The sequence below is a fragment of the Neurospora crassa genome, linkage group III (assembly GCF_000182925.2).
Source record: "Neurospora crassa OR74A linkage group III, whole genome shotgun sequence".
Classification (NCBI taxonomy): domain Eukaryota; kingdom Fungi; phylum Ascomycota; class Sordariomycetes; order Sordariales; family Sordariaceae; genus Neurospora; species Neurospora crassa.
In genome coordinates, this window is record NC_026503.1 from 207234 (window position 1) to 222768 (window position 15535).

Here is a 15535-nt window from a genome sequence, read left to right on the forward strand (position 1 = left end):
CAGGTCCAAGAGGAGGTGAGCTAGGGCGCAGATCGAGCAGGCAGGTGACGGGAAATGAGTGGAAGAAAAGGATCATAGGGAGGCCGAATGCAGATCTTTTGACTCCAGTAAGTACACTAAACGATGGTAACGGAGTGATGGGCTTCGGGATCTCGGGGATCGGAAATTGAGATGAGGTGTAGGTAAGAATGGAAACTCGAAAAAGAGTGGTGCTTTGCTGTCTTATAATTCTCCGCCTTGCCCTGTCTTGGACAAACTAGAGGTAAGAAGCTGAAGTGGAAAGCAGCGTAAAAAAGTGCAAAGAGATGCCGTCTCCATGACCCCCCCCTTCCTCGGCCGCGTATAACCCATGGATTGAAATACATTAAGCAGCTACCTCAACTGATGAGCCAAACATGGCCCACAATATCCGGTCCCTCCCCGTTTATTCGGCGCCGCGAAAAACGCCCGGTAACATATGAAAATGACACTGTGACTCAAACATCCCAAACCCATGAATTTCCACGCGCTAACCGCGAGACAGCGCTGCGGCTTGAATCGATCTGTTCTCGCTCCCTTTCACCTGAGCAAACAGGTGAGTGTCGCTTCATTCCCAGTCCCTCTCCCGGGCATCAGATTTGCTAACAGAAACTCCGAAACAGGCTTAGCGGCCGCCTTCGTTGTCCGAGTGGTCCGTGTTACCGGCCACCACCCGGTTCGGTCCTGCGCAGCTATCTCCGCGGAGCTTCTCATGTCCCGTCCGGCTGGCGCGCCGTTCGAGTCTGGTGGCCTTTTTTCATTTATTTACGAGAGTTTGTAGTGTGAAATATGTGGCGTGGATTTCGGTTCCGATCCTTTTAGTCCTGTCGTTCGTAAGCCCACAGGATGAAACACGCTGTTCATTAGCACCCATCTTGATGAAGTTGGGAACTGATAAAGACCATGTATCTGGCATAGCCCCCCCTAGCTCCCAAACAGCACTTCTGTAAATATGCCCTTTCTGGAGCCTTAGCGCGAGTGTGATACCTGGAGAACTCCTCAGTAATGGTACGTAGGGAAGGTTGAGATAGGGTAAGTTGTGAAGCGCTGAGGGAGAAGGGAAGAGCGCGCGCAGGCGAGCATGGGGTAATTGTCGACGTCAACGCCGAGACATGCTACGGGCAAGAGAAACGACATGGACTACTTGCTGAGGATAAAATTGGGGTTCGGATAGCGGAAAGTGACGAGAGGGCCAGGGCCATGAAGGCGTCAAATCTGAGCTGTTGATGTTGTGGAATCACATGTGGCGGATGCTGCATGGGAATGGTCGTCACACAAATCGAATAATGTATGGATAGTCCAGTTCTACCAGCCGTCACGGCCAAGAACGGCCCTACCATGTCATCTGTTCAGGTCTAGCCTCGTTTGGCCGGTCTGGGTTCTGGATGATGAACTTGGTGAGAGCGGAGTGGGGTCGAGCTGCGTTGGGTGGAAGCGGAGAAGAAAGAGGGAAGTTGAGGACAAGTTTGTGAGAGGGAAGAAAACAGAGTGCCCGCCGAGGAACAACTACATACATTGGTTGTATCCTTGTTAGTGTCCTGGGGTAACTCTGTAGGAAACGTTAACATTGGTCGCTGTAGGGGGTGGAACTTGAGAAGCTATCAGTTTAGTAGGGCATTTACTAGCAAAAGTGCTAACAACGGGTTCCGACAAGATCGGATTGCGAGCCAACAAGTTAATGTCCGTAAACAGAGGAGTTGATGTTTCACCACCTACAGGCTTCTGGTCACTTAACTCTTATGATAGCTGAAAACACAAACTTCCTTTTCTGTATTCTCAGATATAAAGATAGTTTTAGGCACGAGAGCATTGCTGGCATTTCAAGATGCCTAGCTCGTCCTGGACAAAATCATTGGGACCTGTAATATTATACCTTGGGTACCTACTACGCATCCAAGCGTCTTTGTAACACCTCTAGTCTTGAGTTCTAGGCAATCCCTTAACAAAAATATCCAAATGGGACTTGAGCCAATTTCTTTTCGAACTGGTATAATCCCTTTTATAGTTTGGCAACGGCCTTCTTTTTATTTTTGACGAGCGGTAGTAGACTGATTTACCTACCTACCTAACCTGCTGGTTGGTCTCATTTATTTTGTCTTGGATGAGCCCAGCAGGACTGTAACACAGGATTACCCCGCTAAAAAGCAGTGGTGCTCAATTAGGTCGGGTACCCCACACTCAGCCCACAGCACTTCCCTGCCCAAGCCAAGCAGCTTTTTCCACTTCGTCATCTTTCAGTTCCAAATCGACTGACCTTGACCAATTCCACCACCACCAGCACCACCACCACGACTGCGAATCGCAACATTGCGAGAAACTACAATACCAAAACGACGAGCACCGATAGAAGTACTCGAGTTAACTACGGGAGGATACCTACACACCCTTTATTAGCGGTCTCCGATCCAACGCGCAATCTACCTCGTCGTCGACCTACCTCTCGACCTACCCATACCCTACTCAACACTATACACATCGCCGATTGACTACTTTTCCCCGCCCAGGATGCGCTTCACTAACCCCAAACACTCCCTCTCGACGCTCGACCCCTCTGGCGAATCGCCCGTCTCCCTCCTCCCCACGACGCCCGAAGACATGTGGCACGCACACAACCTGATCGCGCCCTCGGACCTCTTGCGCGCGCACGCCATCCGCAAAGTCGTCACCACGGGCTCGACGGGCTCTACGACGTCGGACCGCGTACACACCGACCTCACTATCCGCGTACAATCCGTCTTCTTCGACCCAGCCGCCTCGTCTCTCCACGTGTCCGGCACCGTCTGCCAAGAGAACCAATACGTCAGCTTAGGCCAGCACCACACTTTGGACCTGGAACTCAACCGGCCCTTTCAGCTATGGAAGCACAGCGGGTGGGACTCGGTTTCCCTCAAAATGCTGGAGGAGGCGGTGGCGGAGGACACGGGCGAGGCCATGTGCGCGGTGGTGATGCAGGAAGGGCTGGCGAATATCTGTCTGATTACCGAGTTCCAGACGGTCGTCAAGCAGCGGGTGGAAGCCAACATCCCCAAGAAGCGGGCGGGCGGGTCGGCGAGCCAGGGCGGCATGACGAGCTTTTACGAAAAGACGCTGGCGACGCTGCTTCGCACTGTGGATTTCTCGCAGCCGCGGCCGTTGTTGTTGGCGAGTCCCGGGTTTGTGGCGCAGGATTTTAGGGGGTATATGCAGAGCGAAGGACAGAAGAGGACAGACAAAAAGTTGCAGAGGATGGCGAAGGATGCGGTGGTTGTGCACAGCAGTACGGGGTATGTGCATAGCTTGAATGAGGTGCTGAAGAGCCCGGAGGTGCAGGCGACAATGAGGGATAAGCGGTTCACGGGCGAGACGGCGTTGATGGACCAGTTGTACGATCGACTGAGGAAGGATGATGGGAGGGCGTGGTATGGTGCGAAGCCGGTGGAGCGGGCGGTGAAAGAGGGTGCGGTGGGGAGAGGAGGGGGTGTGTTGTTGATCAATAACAAGTTTTTCAGGAGTCTGGACATCAAGACGAGGAAGAGGTTTGTGGCGTTGGTGGACAAGGTCAAGGAGGATGGAGGCGAGGCAAGAGTGTTGAGCAGTGATCACGAGAGTGGGCAGCGGCTGGATGCGCTGGGCGGTATTGCTGCGATCCTCACGTATCCAATTTATGACTTGGATGAGGATGAGGTGGAGGAGGGTGGTGAAGGGGAAGAGTCAGGGGCGGCGGCGGAGGAGGGAGCCATGATTATATGATGGATGTTATCCTTGTTTACAGCGGAAAATTCAAGCCCAGTCTTTTGAAAACTCACTTCAAACCTATCTTCTGATTGTTATGCTGTATATCTCTGACATGGTGATGCACAGCTTTGGTGTTTTGCTGCGACTCTCCGCTTCTCGGCCTGGACCTCCGATTATTACCAAAACGACCGACGTCATTTCCAAACAGGACGGGAATTGGCATGTGCTCTGGAAACAAGGTGGGGCAAATAAGCGATCCGATTCCACGAGGTTTGATTGGAGCGCATTGCTCAATCCAAAGCTTCATGGGTGGGTAGATGTATCCGCGATTGAAGGTTTGTGTAATCTCGCGTTGATGTTTATGTCGACCAAGCTCTATTATATATGTTTCATGATGGTGGATAGTAGTCCAGATCGGTGTGTGGATGTGAAGACTTAGTTGTTAGTAACAAATTGGGCCAGTTCCAGACATGAACTTTGGTCCAACCTTTGTTGTCCATCTCTAAAAGGAAGCAAGCATGATCTCGGAAAAGGCACAAAGTCCATCCTCCATCTACCCGGCACATCCCTCAATCAGGTGACGCCCATCTACCCGGAAGATCCGACTTTGTGCTTCATGGTACCTTTCGTGCCTCGCTGCCGTTGTACAACTTTCGCATCTTTCCACTTCCCTTTCTACTTCCCATTCCCCTCCCTTTTACCTTAGTCCAGGCACAGTAGCAATAACTTACTATAGTACATTAGTTTGTATTTGTGTCTGTATTCTCTAGTCACGATTGTCGTACGGATTGTTATATGGGTTTATGATACACCTTCAACAGTGTCCATGTCGAATAATCAATTCATCGCGAATCGCAAGAAATCGGATCTCCAAATCCAACCAGTGGAGCCAAGTCGGGGCCACGGCATGTCGACAAATCCGACTGTCCGACAGTCTTGGCACGACATCATCTTGATCTTGGTTGACGGGAACCCTGACGGACACAGCTGCGGGCCCCTGCTCGTCCTGGTCCCGCTCTCGAATACAAATCCCCACAGTGCCCTGAATCCAACCCCCCCGGAGGCTCCATCTTACAGTGGACTCTTTCAGGGCACTTTCAGCTCCAGTCTGCACCTGCCTCGCCGCCGACCGACCGACCGACCGACCGACCAACCGACTCCTGAACATTGAATTGGATTCTTTGTCCGTCAGGGGCTTGCGACAAGGACAGGATCGAAGCGAGAAAAGGGCAATTGGAAGACGAGAATAATCACGACACAACCGGGAGGAACAGAACAGGGAGTACGTCAATAACCTCAGAAACTAGGTACCTAGGTAAACAAGCGAAAACGTGGCACCCGCCCGCACCGCCGCCGCCAACGCCGGGTTGTTGCGCTAGAAGCAAAGTGAAGAATGTCGACCACGACGGCCAAGAAGAAGAGCGGCACCAAACGAGCATCATGGACGCCCGGCGACGACACAAAAGCGATATCAACGACCACGAACAAATACCTCTCCCCCGAGTATGCGACTGCCCCTGCACATCATCACCACCACCCCGTCGTCGTGTATCCGAATAACCACCATCTGAAGAATCATCATCTACATGGACATCACGGCGGACATAATGGACATGGCCATAGAGATGGTACTCGCCATGTCAGCTACGCCGCGATTCCTGTGTCAGGGCATTACTATAACGAGAACAAAAGCGGAAGTGGAAGTGGAAGTGGAAGTGGTAATGGAAATGGAGAACATCCAGGTATGTACAATAAGCTGATTGACATGGTCAAAAACATGGCGATCGACCAATCCCATCACCACACCACCCTTCTAGTCAATGTAGCATCATGCATGCATGGCCTGGATGGTGTTGTGGGTATTGATTGCCAAGCCGCTGCAGTGGCTCTCTTGAGTTCCATGGATCGATTTTATTCTGCATCTGTTCGTTGTTGTCCCTTTTTACCCTTCCGTCACCTTCACATTTCCCTCTTTCCCGCTGTCTCTTTCCATGTTCCTTTCCTGGAAGCCCGCCGCTTGATGAACTGAAGCTCCAGCTTGTACGCGTACAAGACGCAGCCAAGGCCGGAACAAAGCGTGACGGGATCACAGACCAAGGACCAAGGAAGTGGAAAGTGTTGGTTGTATGCATGTGAGCTGAGCTGTAGCCTGGCGTTACCCTACCTTGGACTTACCTTTCCTTTCCTTTCCTTTCTCCAACAATTCGTTGGTTGCAATCATTCGGTTAAGTTGGCTGGCCATCGATCCTTGACGTAGTGTTTTCCCTTTTTGCCTTGGCCTTTCATTCCATCCCCTTTCCTCACTTCGTTGTACCTTGTATCATGTCGATTGATACCTACCTTACGCGTATCCCATCTTTTTGTGTCTTTCCCCTTTTGTCGTCTTTCCCTCCACTCTGCCCGACCGTTACGCGTATCCCGTCCCTAGAGTAGCACCTCACCTACCCCCCAAAAAAAGCATACCTACCATACCTCTTAGGTATGGCCATGCGCCAGAGTATTGACGAAGCCAACAACGGCGCAATCGCACTAGGTACCCACAGCCTAATCCGACCAGCCACCACCACTCCCGTCCCCATCCCCGGCGCCATCCGACGATCTCTCTCCATCTCCGCACGAGGTTCCTCCTACAACACCCAGGCGACCGCGACGCCTGGTTCGTTCGCGACCGTTACCGAACAGCAATCCAACAAAGACCAATACGCGGAAGACAACACCAGCAAGCAGCTCGGATTCGGATCCCACAATGACAATGCTGGCTCCACGGGCAATGGCGCTGCTGTCAGCACAACCCGCCCGTCCATGGCCCAATCGTTAGGATCCAACTCGGCCATCGATCCCCTTTCCCAGGTCAGTCAGTCAGTCATTGATAACTACCCGATACGCGTATGGAAACTGACCATTCTCTCTTCTGGTTTTCCAGCAAATCTTTATGCGACGACACACTGGCGACCAATTGTCCTCCTCAAAACCACCCAAACATTTGCGCACTCAGTCGAGACCCGAGTCCCCGGGCCTGATGTCGACTGGAGAGGGGTCTGGGATAGCAGGCCGGCAGAATGCAGAGTTGTCATCCTCTTCGAAGCCTAATACACCGGGTGGTGGTGATGTTCCCAAGGATAAAAGGTGGGTACCCTATCCCCCATCTTGTCCCATCCAATCCATACTGACGCTTTTTCCTTCCCATAATCAGCAAAAGCAAAAACTTCTTCCTTCGCTCCCTCACCCTCCGCGGCCGCAGCTCCTCCAAGTACAACGACTTCGATTCCGACTCCGAGTTCGGCGGCGACCCCCGCATGAATGGCTTCAACGCCCGCGTCTTCAGCCAAGCCGTCGGCTACACGCCCCATCATAAAGAACCGCCCAGGTACATCAGAACAAAAGCTGCCAACAAAAAGGAACGAGACTTTGGCCGCGTGTTTCTGGCCCAAGAGTTGGTGGGCACTCGACCACCGGGGTACAACAACGCTCATAATTCACAACAAGAGGCGGACAAACAGGAGGGAGGAGGAGGCAACAAAGGGGATGCGCCAGGTCAAGGGGACGCCAGTGTGACCGTCTCCGTCGCCAGCGCCAGCGGTCGCAAAGTCGCCAAAACCGGCGGCGCAATTTGGGCCACCGAGTTCAGCCGCGACGGCAAGTACTTTGCCGCCGCCGGCAAGGACAACATCGTCAGGGTATGGGCGGTCATCTCCACCCCCGAAGAACGGCGAGCCCACGAGGAAGAGGAAGCCGCTGCTGCGAATGGAGGGAACGGCACAACCGGAGAAAGGCTTAGCGCGCCCGTCTTCCGCGACCGACCGTTTCGCGAGTTTGTAGGGCACAGCGGCGAGGTGTTGGATCTTTCTTGGTCCAAAAACAACTTTTTGCTGAGCTCCTCCATGGACAAGACTGTGAGGCTGTGGCACATGTCCAGGCAAGAGTGTTTGTGCACATTCAAACACAAGGATTTTGTGACGCGGTTGGCGTTTCATCCTACCGATGACCGGTTCTTCCTGGCAGGGAGTTTGGATACCATTTTGCGCCTGTGGTCGATCCCGGATAAGCAGATTGCTTTCTCGGCGCAGTGTCCTGACCTCATAACGGCTGTGGCATTTTCCCCAGATGGCAAAACGGCGATTGCGGGCTTGTTGAATGGGTTGTGTTTGTTTTTCGAGACGGAGGGGCTGAAGCCGCTGGCGCAGGTGCACGTGCGAAGCTCGAGGGGGAAGAATGCAAAGGGCAGCAAGATTACGGGGATTCAGACCATCAGTGTGCCGCCGATGGATCCGTTGAAGGAGCTGTCTGGGACGGGGGATAAAGCGCAGGGAGAGGTTAAAGTGCTGATTACCTCCAATGATTCGAGAGTGAGGATATATAATCTAAGGGACAAGTCGTTAGAGATCAAGCTCAAGGGACACGACAACTCGGTTTCGCAGATTGCCGCGAGTTTTTCGGACGACGGCAAGTACGTCATTTGCGGCTCGGAAGACAAGAAGGCTTTCATCTGGGGACTGAACGGAGGACAGCAAAGAGCGGCATACATTGAGAAGGAAAAGTCACCGTACGAGTACTTTGAGGCTCATGGGGAGATGGTCACCACTGCTGTTTTCGCGCCTACCAAGACAAGGATGTTGCTGGGACGGAGCGAGGATCCTATCTACGATCTCTGTAACCCGCCACCGATTGTGTTGAGGAGCGCAGGGGAGGAGGCGGCGACGGCGAGTACGCATAGTGCTGCTGCCAGTGTGACTGAGCTGTCTTCTGAGGACCATCATCAGCCAGCACCACCAATCGTGCCAACGTCGGCACCGATTCAGAGACCGGAACCGAGCCCGGCGTATATCGCAAGGTCGACGCATTATGATGGGAATATCATTGTCACGACGGATGATACTGGTATTATCAAGGTGTTTCGACAGGACTGCGCTTACATCAAGCGCAAGCATGACAGCTGGGAGACCGGGTCGACTTTCTCTCGCAAGCTGGCCTCCCACGGTGGTAGCCTGTACAACGGAAGACTGGGACGGAGCATTAGTGTGTACTCTCGGACTTCGGCGGGAACAGGTGGTAGCGCCGCTCACTCAAGAAGGGGTTCAATGTCCGGAAACAATGCGCCATACATGGTTGCTTCGCCCGTATCTCACGCCTCGGCCCTCAACCAGGCCGTCAACGCAGGCAGCGATAGGATTCTCAGATGGAGGATGGGCATCGAAAACGGCGCAGACGGAACCGGTCCATCTGGATCTCGCCCGGGACAAGTCAGTGCCGCACCCGGTAACAGGTCCTCTACCATCGTGAATGGTAGCAAGAGGTGGTCCGGTGTCCAGACCCCACCCCGCAGCGATCGCTCTCAGAGTCCCGTCCGCGGCGGCCCTACTACCTCTTCTGTCCCTGTGGGGGCAGGCAACAGAGCTTCCATGCCAGCAGCTGTTTCGGTTCCTAGTACTCCCAACCGTAGCGTCAACGCCAACATCAACGGAACGTCTACTCCCAATGGCGCGGCCACGAACGGGTATCCACATGGGCACTCCCACCTTGCTACGCACACCGATGCCAGAAGCAACTTGTTGGAATCTCCCGCCAATCTGACTCCCTTACATAGGGTTAACACTATGGGCACGGGAACGGAGTTGGGCAGCCCGACACGGTCAGTGCCGATGGATATCACGCCTGAGAGGAACAGGCAGGCTAGGGAGAGGGAGGAGAGAGAGGAGAGGGAGGGAAGGCCGAGGAGCCCGCCTGCGCCTGGGTTCAGTTTTAGGCCGGCTAAGAGTGGGAATGGGACTGGTGAGGAGAGAAGGGGAAGTCAGCCTTTGGAGGAGCAGGGCGATGGTGCTGGCAGTGGCAGTGGTTCCGGGAGTGGAGGTATTTCGTTCTGGAACCCGTTAAAGGGTTGGAAAGTCGGTATACCTGGTTTCGGCAAGACTTCTGCCGCTTCTGGGTCGGGTGGTGGTGGTGGACAGAGGCCAGGTACATCCGGTCCAGACAAGGAAGGAGGAGCAAATGGCAAGGCACATAGCAGAAGTCAAAGTCTTAGTGCCTCGAACCATACAGCCCACATACAGGTCCCTTCACCGCTGGCGGATGGCGAAAGTTCGGACAGAGTCAGTCCCGGGATTACGCCGTGGGATGTCCCGCTGAGTTCATCGGTGCAGACCCAGTCCAGCGCTGGTGGGCATGGACGACGGAAAAGCTTGGGTGTTTTTGGTACTATCACTGGTGGAAACAAGGGGGACAAGGAGAAGGAGAAGGCGGAACGCGAGGTAACAAGAAGGTCATTACCTGTCGGTCCATTACTCGCCATCACTGATGACGACGACAACGACGACAACAACAACAACAACATCGCCCACATTGACCGTGTCAACGGACAAGGACACACGCGCTCTCAATCCTCCAGCACCATCACTGGCCTTCAACGTCCACCGCTCATAGTCCCCACAATTATCAACACGCGCCCCAGTGGCGACGAGGAGGATTATCGGCCGGCTATCGATGAGGTGCTGCAGCAGCAAGAATGGGATAGGGAAAGGGAGAGGGAGAGGGAGAGGGACAGGGAACAGGAAAAGGAACGGAGTAAAGACAGGTCTCAGAGGGTTGTGAGTTATCCGCGGTTGAGTTGGAGTACGAGGCTGGGGATGGGAGGAGGGAGGGGGAGGGCGAATAGTGATATTGCTGAGAGGGAGGAGGAGGAGTAATTAACCTGAGGAAAAGGTTGTTCATGATACCACTAGTGTACTGCTTTATACAATACACGAGATACCTAGGTACCTATTTCTACCTATTGGACTGTGGACTGTGTAAGTCTTGTCTGTGTTGGATGCAGTGCAGTTGGAAACACTACAGGCATGGAGAGAGAGAGAGAAAGAGAGAGAGAGAGAAATAGAAGAGGCAATGGGGCATTATCAGCGGTCGAGTCTGTCTTGTGTTTTCATGCCATGTCACTAGGTAAGTTGCAGGCTTCAGGTTTGCTCACGGTACATCATCCTTCCTGCCCGATTTCTTCCGTCGTAGACTAGACTCTACTAGCTGTATCCTACCTACCTACCTACCCACACCCGTGCCGAGCCGCTGCAATTGAGCCAAATGAGATCTTGTAAAAACAAGAAAATTGATGGAAACATCAGGTAACCTTGTTCCATTTTGGGAGGGGCCACGGTTGATACAGATGGAATTGGATTGGATTGGATTGGATTAATAAAGTCCAGCAACCTACCTACCTACCTACCTACCTACCTCTAGGTATGTAGGGAAAGCGTAAGCACGAGAGAAGACAGACAGAACAGTTATCTGTTTTAGACGACGTCAATAAGATGTAACCTATGAAGTTAGGTAGGTAGGTATGTTATTCGTGGTATCTGTGGGTAGAGGTATTAATTAATGAGCATTGACGTGTTGATGTGTTGACGTGTTGACGTGTTGGCGTTGGCGAACGATGGCGAAAGAGTCTAGTACCTACCTACCTACCTACCTACCTACCTACCTACCTAAGACTGGGTGGGATCCAAGAATGGATACCTCTACCTACCAGGTACCTACCTACCTACATACCTCTACGGCACCTCTAGGTATTGCAAAAGAAAAAAACCTGTGGACCGCAACGGACGTCACGGAAGTCAGGGACCGGGACATGACATCAAGTTGAATCAAGTTGAACTTGAAGCTACCTTAGGTATGTTAGCGTGGTGAAACTAGTGAGCGATCGATCGATCGACTTGGGGGGGCGGTGATGTTTCCCAGTTTCCCCGGTTTCCCGCCGGTTTTCCAGGCAGTTTCTCGATCCGATCCCCAGAGACAGACAAGTGTCGGCTTTGGCTTTGGCTTTGACTTTGGCTTTGGCTTTGGCTTTGGCTTTGGGGCCGGGTGTGAGGTTAAGGGGTAAAAAAAACATGAAGGAAGTTAGGTACCTACTATTGTCTTGATTGAGTGTATTCCTCTTGTCTCCATACATAGACGTAAGATCCAGTCATCATCATCTACCTACCTACCTAGGTATCGATAGACTTCTGTGGCCTGGTGGTGAATTTGAAGAAGACCTGAAGTTCAGTTTAAAGAAAGGAGCGCATATTGAGTCTCCAGTCTTCATGTTGCCAGGCTGGCGTGCAGCCGTCTGGAGAATCGGAATTTGGCTTCTTCTTCTTCTTCTTCTTCTTCTTCTTCTTCTTCTTCTTCTTCTTCTTCTTCTTCTTCTTCTTCTTCTTCTTCTTCTTCTTCTTCTTCTTCTTCTTCTTCTTCTTCTTCTTCTTCTTCTTCTTCTTCTTCTTCTTCTTCTTCTCCTGCTCTCTATAGTTTCCTGCTCTATGGTATGGTATGGTATGGTATGGCCGGGACCTACGTACCTAGTGACAAACAGAAACAACCCAAATAAAACACCCATTTCGGATTGAATGGTCGTAAGAGGTGCAAATCTAGATGCACACCCTCATCAATTGTCATTATAAGTCCAGTGTCAGTACAACCTACCAACAAACAAACAAACAAACATACCAAAGCCTCAATGGTCTAGTGGTATGATTCGCGCTTCGGGTGGTGCAACCTGCTCCCTTGCTTGAGAAACAAGCAATACCAATGTGCGAGGTCCTGGGTTCGAATCCCAGTTGAGGCCTTCGTTTTGTTTTATGCGTACTGCATGCGTGGTGTTGCTGGTGGTGCGTGTGGACCGAAGCGATACCGACTTGGGCGGGGATGAATCAGGCCGCATGACTCATGTCGGCAAAGGTGGTCAGGTCAAACAAGTGGAAGCCAAACTTCTGTATTAGTTCTAGTAATCTAACCCACTGTCTATATATCCAACCCATCATCAAATTCCACTGCTTTCTTCGGTTCATTCCGAATACAGTCCTGCCAATCTCAAGTTTAAAACATCAACCATGGTGCATCCACCCAAGCCAACCCCTCCTCAATCTCTTCCCAACTACCTCCACCATGTCACACCCACCACCTCCCTCTCTCAATACCCTCTATAAACCCCCTAAGCCTTGATAGGTGCATAGAAACTAAACTTCCCCTTGGGATCATACTTTCTCTTCAACATCTTCAACCTCTCCTGCCTCCACCCTTCATACCCATACATGGCCTGCAAACTCTCACTCCCCTTTGCATAATTCACATACACACTCTTCTGCTTGACCTTGTCCCCATACGCCGCATCCCTAATCTTCTCTCCCCACTTTTGCGCCTGCGCATCCAACGTCTTGTTTCTTTCCGTCTCCTCATACGTCACCAGGAACCCATACAAAAGCTTCCTGTCGCGCAGCGCAAACGCCGTGCTCTCGTACGGAACGGCCTGTACGGCTTGTAGGGAGTACCCCTCGAGATAAGCCATGGAGAGGGAGAGGGCCGGTTCGGCGCGCATCATGTCCCTAAAAGCGTTGTAGGACTTGCGTAGCCCCTTGACGTCGTAGGAGTCGACGTCCATGCCGTAGACGGTGGCGCCGGCTTTGGGCTGGCATGCCCAGTCGGTCACGCGGAATTGGGCGGCGGCGGCAAGGCCGGGGTAGTCGGTTGTTTGGACGGGGGTGGTTTGGAGAGGGGAGAGAGCGGCGAAGGGGGCGAAGTAGGCGGCGGCTTCGGAGACGGGGCCGTTGTAGTAGACTGTTGAGACTAGGATGGGCTGTTTGTAGGTGGTGTTAGCGATGCCTCATAGAGGTGGGTCCCTAGGTAGGTAAGAGGGAGGGAAAAGGACGAAAGAAAGGAAAGACTCACATTCACAGGATCAACCTCGGGCACCAACCTCCACAGACTCCAATAAACCACGTATGGACTCTGGTTCCTCATCACCGTATTATGCACCCTGTACACCTCCTCCAACCTGTCCTGCGTGAACGTGAAACTCTGGTACGTCCACTCCGGCCGGACCGCATCATACAGCTTATACTCCACCTCCGTGACCACCCCAAAGTTATGGCCCGCGCCCCGCAAGGCCCAAAACAAATCGCTGTTTTCTGTGTTGGACGTTTTCACCGCCGTGCCGTTTGCCAATACCACCCGCGCCGACAAGATCTGATCAGCGCCCAATCCATACTGGCCCTGCAACCAACCGTGTCCACCGCCCAGGGCAGGCCCCAGCAGACTGACGCATCGACAGGATCCAGTGGTTGTCTGTTTGCCTCGAGCCCAAAGCGCGGGGATGACGTCGTTACCGCGTAGTCCGCCGCCGAGAGTAGCGGAGTGTCCGTCGGCAGCGAACTCCATCTTGGTCAGGTTGCGCGTCCAGATGGCCATGCCGCCCTGCAGTTGCGACAGACCTTGCCAGGTCCCGTGGGTTCCAGTTGTAGCGAGAAAAGGGATGGAGTGGGCGTTGGCGTATTGGATGGTTAGAGAGACGTCGCGCTCGGAGGCGGGGATGACGATGACGCCGTAGGAGGGAGAGTTGGTGTGCGTGTTGAGGGACCAGCGGTGGGTGTACTGGGTGAAGGAGGGGGAGGAGGGGAGGAGGACGAGGGCGGAGGGGGAGAGGAGGGTAGCCAAGTCCTGTTGAATGGTTTGTGGGAGGGGGACGACAGGGGAGAGGGAGGAAGTGTTATAGTCGCGATGTTCGAGAGAAGAAGGGAAAGAGGGGGTGTGACGGATGGCGATGGGGAGGGGACCGGTTGCAACTGGGGAGGCGGCTGTGAGGCCGGCCAAGGCCAGGAGACCGCCCCAGATGAGGGAGCCGGTGCAGGAGAGCATGGTTGTGAGGTGAGTTGTCGATATAATACTCGAGTAAGTTCAAGGTTCGGGTGGGTTGCGCAAAGGTGTCGAAGAGAAGTAAGTCGTCTCGAGGAAACTTAAAAAGTGCTGCTAACTTCTCGATACTCTTGAGGCTCTTGAGATGTCCTGTGTTTGATGCTTCCAACCTCAACAGATGCAGTTCAACAGGTTCATACTTATACCATCGCCGGTGATGAGTGTTCGGGCCACCGGAAACAAGGACGGAGGTTGCCTAGAGACATCAAACTCAATCTCAGCCTTGTAAGTGATGTCGTTGTGCCGAGAGGCCGACATATTGGAACTTTTGCTGTCACGGAACGCACTGAAAGGCACGGAAAGGCGAAGTTGACAAGGCGCAGGAACCGTACTCCGTGGGACAAGAGTTTCCATCTTGACATAGATATCATGTTCAGGGATCCCCTACTCGCTCCCTCCGGATGTCTGTGCCATGATGACATTGTTGTAGAGAAAGGCTGTGTCCTAACGACGTGGAGTAATCGTATCCATGGATTGGATCTTTGGCTCACTGGGAGTCTCATACTGGGAGACGCACACCAAGTAAACCGTTGACAGGGTGCAGGTACCGCGCTCTGTAAAACAACGATCCCATGCTACACAGTGACCTGGTTCTCCTACTGCGTTGATACGTTCCAGCGTGCTGGGTAAACGGCGACTGGTCTGTGGTCGCTTATTCCAGGAGCCTAGCCGCGCCTTGACACAAGGCCATCGCAGGTGGTGGTGATGGGCTTCCCTCAACCATGACTTGCTGTGCCGCACATGCGCAACCATGAATCTTGAGCAACGAAAACCGCCGACGGAAGATATGGTGGTTCGATGGAAGAGTGCAATGGAACGAGACCTTATCATCTTGCCCTATGTGGGCAAAAATGCGGAGCGTTTCCAGTGGAACAGCTTGGCGGGCCCGAGGAATTGGGAGGTGTTTTGTGCAGGATGGCTGCATGAACTACTTGGAGGGGTGTACGAAAGTCGAAGGAGTCAACTTTAAACGCCCTGATTTTGGATCAATTCTGTTCAAGTGCGGGCTTTGTGGTAGTTCATGGCTCTCGGGATTGTCTTCTGCAGTGGCCTCTCCAAGACGGCCAGGACACTCGACCCTAAGTCATCCAAG

The 15535-nt window shown here is 53.0% G+C and overlaps 3 protein-coding genes and 1 non-coding gene across 5 annotated transcripts; 3 read left to right on the forward strand and 1 right to left on the reverse strand.

Annotated features, from left to right (window-relative positions):
• The first annotated feature begins 2213 nt into the window (after positions 1-2213).
• NCU09161 (translation factor pelota) lies at positions 2214-3810 on the forward strand. Its single transcript, XM_953978.2, has one exon. The coding sequence runs from the start codon at positions 2524-2526 to the stop codon at positions 3745-3747; it is 1224 nt and encodes a 407-aa protein (XP_959071.1). The 5' UTR covers positions 2214-2523; the 3' UTR covers positions 3748-3810.
• A 1849-nt stretch (positions 3811-5659) lies between these two features.
• NCU09162 lies at positions 5660-10483 on the forward strand. 2 transcript variants are annotated; one of them, XM_011395690.1, is made up of 3 exons: positions 5660-6582; positions 6656-6858; positions 6926-10483. In XM_011395690.1, exons 1-3 carry the CDS (start codon positions 6214-6216, stop codon positions 10410-10412), a joined length of 4059 nt encoding a protein of 1352 aa, XP_011393992.1. In that variant the 5' UTR covers positions 5660-6213; the 3' UTR covers positions 10413-10483. The 2 variants fall into 2 exon arrangements, with proteins under 2 accessions (XP_011393992.1, XP_011393993.1); XM_011395691.1 differs by having other exon boundaries at positions 5660-6586; positions 6926-10481.
• A 1722-nt stretch (positions 10484-12205) lies between these two features.
• On the forward strand, positions 12206-12319 carry NCU15214. The gene has a single exon. It is a non-coding gene; the product is annotated as a tRNA-Pro (tRNA).
• A 366-nt stretch (positions 12320-12685) lies between these two features.
• NCU09163 (hypothetical protein) lies at positions 12686-14385 on the reverse strand (the record flags this gene model as incomplete). Its single annotated transcript, XM_001727971.1, has 2 exons — positions 12686-13327; positions 13420-14385. 2 exons carry the CDS (start codon positions 14383-14385, stop codon positions 12686-12688), a joined length of 1608 nt encoding a protein of 535 aa, XP_001728023.1.
• Positions 14386-15535: the final 1150 nt, after the last annotated feature.

Excerpts from the sequence above, each read along its gene's own strand:
- NCU09161 (XM_953978.2), top strand. The coding sequence starts at position 2,524 with ATGCGCTTCACTAACCCCAAACACTCCCTCTCGACGCTCGACCCCTCT.
- NCU09162 (XM_011395690.1), top strand. The coding sequence starts at position 6,214 with ATGGCCATGCGCCAGAGTATTGACGAAGCCAACAACGGCGCAATCGCA. Across the intron at positions 6,583-6,655 it reads CCATCGATCCCCTTTCCCAG|CAAATCTTTATGCGACGACA; the intron begins GTCAGTCAGTCA and ends CTGGTTTTCCAG. Across the intron at positions 6,859-6,925 it reads GATGTTCCCAAGGATAAAAG|CAAAAGCAAAAACTTCTTCC; the intron begins GTGGGTACCCTA and ends TCCCATAATCAG.